General features: G+C 37.2%; 1 protein-coding gene across 1 annotated transcript; it reads left to right on the top strand.

Annotated features, from left to right (window-relative positions):
• On the top strand, positions 1 to 9,264 carry LOC106746677. Its single transcript, XM_014623475.1, has 6 exons — positions 1 to 152; positions 8,014 to 8,130; positions 8,208 to 8,298; positions 8,518 to 8,654; positions 8,838 to 8,970; positions 9,211 to 9,264. Exons 1-6 carry the CDS (start codon positions 1 to 3, stop codon positions 9,262 to 9,264), a joined length of 684 nt encoding a protein of 227 aa, XP_014478961.1.
• The last annotated feature ends 331 nt before the right edge of the window (positions 9,265 to 9,595 follow it).

Raw genomic sequence — 9,595 nt, 5'->3', positions numbered from 1 at the left:
ATGGAATACTTTGTGGATCCTCAGAGATATTTCTACTTAATAATGCTGCATATGAACACGGCAGTTTGTATAGGCATTACCGTATTAGCGGCAACGGGAACATTATTCATCGCGTGTCAAAAGTTCATCTGCGGACTGTTCGTTATCGCCAGGTAAAAAAGTAAGTACAGACTAAGTACAGAGGCGATTCTCATAGACGAGATACTTAAATTGACGATATTTCTCTAACGATGTATAAAAAATTTGTATTTCAACTTGTTATTTCAGACCAAGCTGGAATTGTAGCTTCTCCTTCCGCAAGGATAAAGCTGATTCAAGTTGGGTTTTCTTTCGTAAGGACGAAGAAGCACGCCGTTTGACAGATAATTATATAATAACGACGAAGTACTTGCAGTTACCGTGTCGAACGCGCGATAAGAATCAACGCGTCACAAATGGTCAACCCGAATAGCAGATATCTGACCTTTACGGAGATTTTCAGAGCTGTAGACATTCATCGGAGAGCTATGAAGTTGGTATTTAACTAATGGTATTGGGAGTACAAATTAGTTCGGTCCGTTTTCAAAAGATGGCTCTGGTTATATTTGTTAGTTATATTTGTTGAGTTATATTTGTGGACAGAAATATATCGAGGAAACTTGGCCAAAATTGCGACGAGAAGGAGTGCAAATATAACGCATATGACAAACACTGGAAGAAATGAGAAAGAAAGATGCACATTTTCTCCAAAAAATGCAATTCTATCGTTATTCATGAAATGTTGGTCAATAATAATTGCGGGATTTGGAATTTGAGATTTGTTAATTAACTTCGGATGTATAAATCGTGTTATATATTGGGAGTACAAATTAGTTCGGTCCGTTATAAAAAGATGGCTCTGTTATGAATGTTTCATAGTGACAGCTGATTTCAGTGGTTTCAAAGAGGTTAGACAGCTGTCAATAATATTCAGTTTATATCGCTTTGAGTTTCATACCTCTGTTTTTTACTGTGTTGAATATGTCAAATTTTGTGTTAACTAAGCAGCATTTGCGGGAGGTTTTAGTTTTCTGCTTTAATTGGAAGAAAAGTGCAGCTGAAGCGCATCGAATGCTTGTAGAAGTTTATGGTGACAATGCTCCAACTGATAAATCATGTAGGGAATGGTTTCGACGTTTCAAGAATGGTGATTTCAGCGTTGAAGACAAGCCTCGCTCTGGACAGCCAAAAAAATTCGAAGACAAAGACAAAGAATTGGAGGTATTACTCGATTGGCTCTTAATTTGGATCGCCTCAAAAGACAAGACATTTTTTCGAAATGGAATTCGAAAATTGCCTGAGAGGTGCGAAAAAATAGTAGCCAGCGATGGACAATACTTTGGTTAATCTGTTCATTCATTTTATTCGGAAATAAATGCATTTTTGAAAACGGACCGAACTAATTTGTACTCCCAATACATTTACGATATGTAATAGTGAACAATTTTTATGCTTTGAAGGTTTTCCCGATTTCTAGTAAATAAATTTGAGATGATGTTAGGAGCATTAATGTTGGTCGGAGTAAGCAGTTTGAGTTTCAATCTTTTTTGCGTGAGTTTCGCCTATTGATCTTCAATATTTCCTTATGTAATTCTAGACAATAACGTTCCGCATTAAGAATCGCATTCGAAAATTGTGTGATCTATCAGAAACGTAGAACCGCAGTAGATCGAGAACGCAAAATATGCAGACAGTTTCTAACAAAGATATTCATATTACAGATCTTTATGATCATGTCCTCCGAATATCGCAATGTCAAAGAATTATTGTTGCCCATTGTATGCACAGCTATAACAGCTACGTACTTGTTCTTAGCTAACTACATTGCGCAGGATATTACGGACCACCACAGAAGGATATTTGTTTCCGCGTAAGGAACATTTCCATAAGAATGACTGACATTTATTAAACTGACATTCGTAAGATAGTAAAATATGAAAGAAAAAAATATATAAAAAATAAAAAAATATTTATTCAGTACTAATAATATGTTTGTTCTTAAAACTAAATTCGTTTATTTAAATAGGATGAATAATTGCTTTCATGAGAAGTTATAAATCTAAGGAAATATATATCTTCTCCTTTGGAAAAGATTTTTCCTCAGTACAAAGTCTAAATATTGGTATAAGTAAACATATGATTAGTACCCATTGGATAAATGTTTTATTTTTTAGATATTTTTTTCTCTCACAATATAATTACTTCAAAAATACTCGCATTGAAAGCAAGAATTAACACAATTCTTGAAAGTCAAGCGTCGATAATTATTATTACTTACCTTTCCGTGTCCTCCCTCATTTTTCTCGTGTTATCGATTTGCTTGGTCTACTTAATAATTCGCAGATACAATGTTAACTGGTACAAAGCACCAATGCACGTGCAGAAGCTGATACTGTTCCTGCTGCAACAGGGTACCAAAGATTTTACGTTGAAAATTGGTGGACTGATCAACGGATCATTACAGTGTTTTGCCTCGGTAAGAAATTTTACCGTCTGTCAGAGATACGCTCGTCGATGCTTCCATACGCCGATTGTCACACTTTCGTCTGAACAATATCTATTTTATAGTTGACGAACACGTCGCTATCGTACTTCACCGTCCTGTACTCCACGCAAAGATAAAGTTGACAATTGCCGGTTTAAAATCAGAGAACATCGAACAAGGCAACGGTGCACCTCACGATCACTTGAACGTGCAATGGCCCGCCCATTTACCGATCTGTTCTGATCATAGCGAAATTTTTCTAGAAGACATAAAGTATCCCCCAAAAATGCAAATGTATCATCACATCCTTTCCCAATATATCCATATTCACTGACATTCTGACACGTTACAACAGCGAAAAACTGAAAGTCAAGACGAGACTTTCTTCCGAATATCAAACGTATCGTATGAGCGTACATGCCGGAATGAAGCACAGATAAAGCACAGAAGAGTGAAATACGGCTGCGCGGTCTTCGCGCAACAGGTTCTCCAAGGGGTGTTTCTCATAAGAAGAAAACATCTGGGAAAAACTCTCCCTTTGGAAAATCGATCGAACAATAGAATGTGCTTCTTTCAGCTAATGATAGTGAAAGCTCGCGGCTGTCGAGCTCTCACGGTGGCATTTTACATTCATCATACTTACGTTGACTTCGGCAATTTTCATTCATCAATTTAATACTGTAAAGTGAACTAAGTGCCTGATGGATCGACGGAAAGTAGGAAGGGATGCGCATACCCTATCGAACCCGCCGCGGTCAAACGTATGTCAGAGTTCACGTAGAGATGATCAGCATAGAGGTCCAGTACTTTAGTGTCAGTAAGAATCTCTTGCTAGCTATCGGTTTGTGGCCCTACCAGCAAACGAGACTCGCTCAACTTCAATACATCATCTTCTTGAATATCTTGTTGGCCGCCATCGTGTGTCACGTACGCTCAATATTAACGGAGTATCACTACGTAATAAGTCGTTACTTCTCACGGCAAGCTTCTTCTTTAATTATTGTTACTCGTTAATTTATATGTAATTATTATTATGTTATACTGCCATACATCATCGTTTTTGGGTCGCAATGAAATACGTACGGTTCTATTTAAATTTTATTTGTCAAGCAATTATCGTATGTAGGATGCGATGCATTTTATACGATTCATAATTCATTCAAATCGCAGAGATGTTCTTTACCTCGATATCTTCGATAAAACATTTCGATTGTAGTTTGCAACGTTCATCACTGCGCAATGCACACTGCACCTTGTTGTCAAAGTGCTCTCCTCCCTGTTCATCTTTATCGACGCCGCGGTTAAGTATATCACGTTCCGGATGAATAGCCTAACCGTGAGTTCAATCTTCGCTGTGCTTACCCGTGTAAATGACTTTGTTAACTGTGTGATATTTCATATTTAATAATCATATTTAATCTTCGATATAAGGAGTTGTTTAAATTATAGATCAAGATTGTGTTAGAAGAACTTCAGTGCATATGCGGTGAGATAGAGGATAAAAATGAACAGAATATTATAAAGAAATACGGGATTGTTTCAAAACGTTACGCGATTTGGCTCACTAGTAAGACGAATTCACGCAATGTCCGTTACGGATTAACAATTAATTACGATAACTACCACATCTAATTAGTTAATACGTGACCGTCAAATACATAGAAAGACATACAAATTATTTATCACAGAGAAAATGCGACGATGAAACATCGACATTGTTTCATTTTTAGTTATAGCTATTTGTGGCGAACTCTGCCTTATTTTGGTCCAATTATGGTCGAATATTCTCGACTTTATTCAACCAAGAAACGAATCCAGACCACATACCTTATTGTTCCCAATGGAGTACTTCATAGATCCTCAGAAATATTTCTACTTAATAATGTTGCACGTAGATGTAGTCGGTTTCATAAGCATTGCTATACTGCTGGCGACAGGCACGATATTCATCGCATGTCAAAAGTGCATCTGTGGAATATTCATGGTCGCCAGGTAAGAAAGTAAGTACAGATACGACAATCATAAACGAGGTTTTTAAATTGAGAATGTTTTTCAAACGAAGTAAATGAGATTTTTATTTGAATTTGCTATTTCGGTCGAAAATCAGACTAATAGAGCGGCTTCTCCTCTCGCAACGGCGAAGAAACACGCCATGTAACAAATTTCTATATAATAACTATAAATTCCTTGCAGTTATCGTATCGAACACTCGATGAAATTCAGCGTGCTTCAGAAAGTCAATTCGAGCAGCAGAAATCTGACGTTTGTGAGGATTATCAGGGCCGTGGAGATTCATCGGAAAGCAATGAAGTTGGTATTAAGCTATTAACGCGCATGTGATATGTAGTAATGAAAAATTCGTTCGTCTTCGAAGGTTCTCCCGATTTCTGGTGTCTAAATTTGAGGTGATGTTAGCTATGTTGATAGTAGCCGGGATTAGCAGTCTAAGCTTCAATCTTTTCCGTGTAAGTTCTTGACATTCTTCCCCGAGTGTTTGTCTTCACGTAGTTCGTAATGAGATTGATTAGCTTTGAATCTTACATTTGAGTGTCGCCACAAATTCCGCAAGAGCGGAAGGTGTAACACACGAGTATAACGTTCTAACAACACGAGTAAATCGTTCTAACGACGAAACTTCTTAGATCTTTCTGATTGTGACGTCTAGTAACGCCATCGAGGAATTGTTGCTACCTATTGGACTGGCAATTGCGATCACTTTATACATGTTCTTTGCTAACTATATCGGGCAGAATGTTACGGATCATAACAGACAGATCTTCGCTTCCGTGTAAGAGACATATTTGCACTGAAAAAAATTGCTACATTTAAATAAATATTTGTTATAAAGAACTTTGTATATAAGCTAGCAATCAACTTCGACGTTAAATTAATAACTCGCAGATACAACATTCGCTGGTACGAAGCATCATTGAACGTGCAGAGGCTGATACTGTTCCTACTGCAACGGAGTATCAAAGATTTCACGCTGAACATCGGTAGTCTAGTTACCGCATCCTTAGAATGCTTCGCCACGGTAAGAAAATTTGCCGCGCGTTAGGGGGCATTCGTATTCGTATTTTTATAACGAACGTAAAGAAAACATACCTGTTCCACAGCTGACAAACATGTCAATCTCGTACTTCACCGTCCTGTATGCTACGCAATGACAAGGCGGAAAATTATTAGCTAAATATCTCGCGATAAACACAATGCATTTCACACATTTTTCAACATATTGACGTAGCCCGTTTGTTTTCAAATCTGTAATGACCGTAGCAGTGCTTTTTTTAGAAGACATAAAACATCTCCCGAATGTACCAAAATAACATTTCAACAACCTTTCCTAATACTTACTGGCCTGTCGACAAACGACACATTAGCAACAAAAATCGAGCGAAGAGAGCTGTCGTTCGGAAATCGAACGTAACGTACGAGCGCACAGACTGAAATATAAATAATACCGGAAGTAGCGTCACCGAATAGCGGCTAATACGCTTGCGCGGCCTTGGCGCAACAGGTTTCCTCAGGGGTGTTTTTTTCTCTTGCGGGAAAATGCTATCTAGGAGAATTTCTCCCTCTGGAAAATCGATCGACTAATCGTACGCCTCTTTCAAACCATATGGGTGAAACGCGACTGTCGAGTTCTCACGACAGTACTTAGCTCTCCCTCGTCGTATTTACATTGACTTAAGCAATTTTTGTTCAATTTTACGCTACACAGGAGGGCAACGCGGATAATGGAATGATGGAAGTAAGAAGGGGTGCGCGAACCCCCATCGTCTTCCTTGCACGGTTCAAACGCTCCTCGAAAGCAGTGTAGAGATGATCGACATAGAAGCTCTGTACTTCAGTCTTAACAAAAATCTTCTGCGAGCTGTTGGTCTGTGGCCCTATCAGCAAACGAGACTCATTCAACTTCAATATACTTTCTTATTCGGTATAATAACGGCCGTCATCGTGTTTCATGTACGACGCACTGTTGAAGCAATATTATTGCGTGATAAATTATCGCGTTAAGATTAAGTCTTACTTTTACTTTCCCGAATTTTAAAAATATAAGTATTTTCATTCATTATTGTTATATTAAGATTGTTACTCTGCGATTATAAGTAGCTAAAGTTATTAAACTATTGTTTTATTAAAGAGTTATTAATAAATCAAGATTTATAATTTTTCGTATGAAAATAGGGACCTTTTAACGCGTCGACATTTTCGACGGAATTGTTGCTTGCAGTTTACTACATTTATAACCGCAGAATGTACTTCAAAACTAATCGTCAAAGTTCTCGCTTCCATGTTCGTATTTATAAACCTCGCGATCAAATACAGTGCGTTCTGGATGAATAGCGTAACTGTGAGTTGATTTTTTACCGTACTCGTCTATATAAATAACTTTGGTGAATTTGTTTTTATACGTAAAAATATTCAGTATAAGAAGTTGTTGAAATCACAGATCAAGACTTTATTGGAGCAACTTCAACGCATATGCAGCGAGTTGAAGGACAAGAACGAGCTTGCTATTATAGAAAAGCACGGGAATATCTCAAGATGCTACGTCGTTTGGCTCACAGGTAAAAACTCATGAAATAGCGAGACTATCGTCACAACTCAAATGCATTTCGGATAAATTTATCTAATAAATAAATATTTGAACGTTTCCATATGGAAATAAACTACAAAAATACTGGTATACTATTGGAAAACATCTTTGAAGAACAATAGTATACCAGTAATTTTTCGTATTCATAATTTATTTCCGTACGAAAATGCTCTTCAGATTTTTATCCATTAGATGAATTTTTCCGAAAGTGGAACAACTGGCTTTAAATGGTACTTCCGTCACTTTTGAGAATATATTATAAATTAATTAAAATTTTATCGTAAATTTAAAAAAACCTAATACAATAAAAATACCAAATGTTGAAACTTTCGAACAAAATAAATGTTACGTATTTGACACGTGTATTATTATAATTTATTAATTTATTTTCATGACGAGGTTACTTTTGTCACTAATTGGAACACTCACCTATCGCCAAATAAAAAAAAAATAATCGTTTAGAGAGTCAATATTTGTGCATTTTTAGCATGTATCGTTTGTGGCGAATTCATCTTCATTTTGATTCAATCTTGGTCGAGTATTCTTGATATTGTTCAACCGCGAAACGAATCCAGGCCGCGTATCATGTTGTTCCCAATGGAATATTTTGTGGATCAGCGAAGATACTTCTATTTAATTCTACTGCACATAAATGCGGCAGTTTGCATAGCTTGTATCACAATACTAGGGACATTAACGACGCTCATCTCGTGCCAAGAGTGCATCTGTGGGATGTTTGCGATCGCTAGGTAGGAAAACAAGCATGATGAAATAACTGCTATTAATGTGTAAGATATTTTTAGTTTTTTTATTGAAATTTGTTCTTAATAAATTAAATCAAATTTTCACTTTAGCTCGTCACTCAAACAAATAAATTAAATAAAAATAGATAAAAACTATATATTTGCAGTTACCGTATTGAACGTGCAATGAGGATCGACACGATGCGGGATGTCAACTTGAGTGGCAAAAATTTAATTTACGATAGGATAATCAAAGCTGTGGAGATTCATCGCAAAGCTATGAAGTTGGTATTTAGCCGATGACGCATATACAACGTGTTATGGGTGTATTGTATAGTGAAAAATTGTCTTGTACTTGAAGGCTTTCTAAATTCCTTATGTCGAAATTTGAGGTGCCGTTTGGCCTGTTAATAATGGCCGGAGTGGTTAGTTTGAGCCTCAATCTCTTTCGTGTAAGTTCATCCGCTTATGTTTTCGAGTGCACATCTCAGCATAATTTCACACGATTTTCTCCGTTTTTACTTTGAGACACGAGAACGCTTCATCTCATACGCGTAAAACTACAATAGATCAATATAATAGAATTGTGAAAATATGTGAAAATACGCTCGTGAAGTCGGTAGATTCCAGTGTATTTTTAACGTGAAATTCACGCGTGTCAGATCTTTCAGATCTTGTCGTCCGAATTTAATATCGAAGAACTGTCTTTACCCACTGCGTTCGCGCTTATGATTACTCTATACATGTTCTTGGCCAACTACGTCGGACAAAATCTTACGGACCACAACAGCCAGATATTCGCCACTGTGTAAGACACATGTTTTTGAGGCACCGATATTCGTAAGCGACGTAATAGTCACTTTAAAGATACTTGCTCGTCAAGCTCGAAAATTAACAGTATAAAACTCATAAGTTCCGAAAGTGACTTGGCCCATCGTTCTCTCACCTTTCTCGAATTATCTCTATTCGCTGTCTAATCAATGATTCACAGGTATAGCATTCAATGGTACAAAGCACCTTTGCACGTGCAGAAGCTGATATTGTTTCTTTTGCAAAAAGGAACCAAGGATTTCACCTTGAATGTGGGTAGCCTTCTCAACGGGTCCATGAAATCCTTCGCCACGGTGAGAGAATTGAATAGTGCGTCCGAGCGGGGTAGATAGATGATTATGCAACTTTTTTCTAAGAGTCGAAAAGAATAAAATATTTTACATGCACCCGACGACTTTAACCCGATCACATGTAACCTTTCGAACGATAGGAACGTAAAAGTTTTTACTTTTCACGTTTCCACTCTTATGGAAAAATTAGACGCGCACGTCTCAAACGGGATGAAATAATTCAGAATGGAATTTCTTTTACAGCTGACGAACACGTCAATTTCCTACTTCACTGTCTTGTATTCTACGCAAAGATAAGATTATACAGCGGGAGTATCACACGGTGCAGTTAATAATAAAGCAACGGTATATTCCTTATGTAACGTAAAAGAGTACACCGCAGCGTAACTTGTGCTATTATCAAAGATAAAATATCTTTAGAATATCTTTTAAATATAACGACGGGATAATACGAGATGTAATCCCATCGATATGTACCAGTGTTTTCCGCAACATACGCGCAACATGCAGCGCGATCAAAAAAGGCAGATTACGATACGTGGGATTGAATAGAAAATGAGGAACATACCTTGCACAAAAACATTAACTTCTTTTCGGTTGCAACGTGCATCGTGGGATATTGTATACA

Source organism: Dinoponera quadriceps, unplaced genomic scaffold, assembly GCF_001313825.1.
Source record: "Dinoponera quadriceps isolate SergipeBrazil2010 unplaced genomic scaffold, ASM131382v1 scaffold1565, whole genome shotgun sequence".
Lineage (NCBI taxonomy): Eukaryota > Metazoa > Arthropoda > Insecta > Hymenoptera > Formicidae > Dinoponera > Dinoponera quadriceps.
The sequence above is the reverse complement of the archived record's forward strand: the minus strand, read 5'-3'. Positions and strand labels throughout refer to the sequence as shown.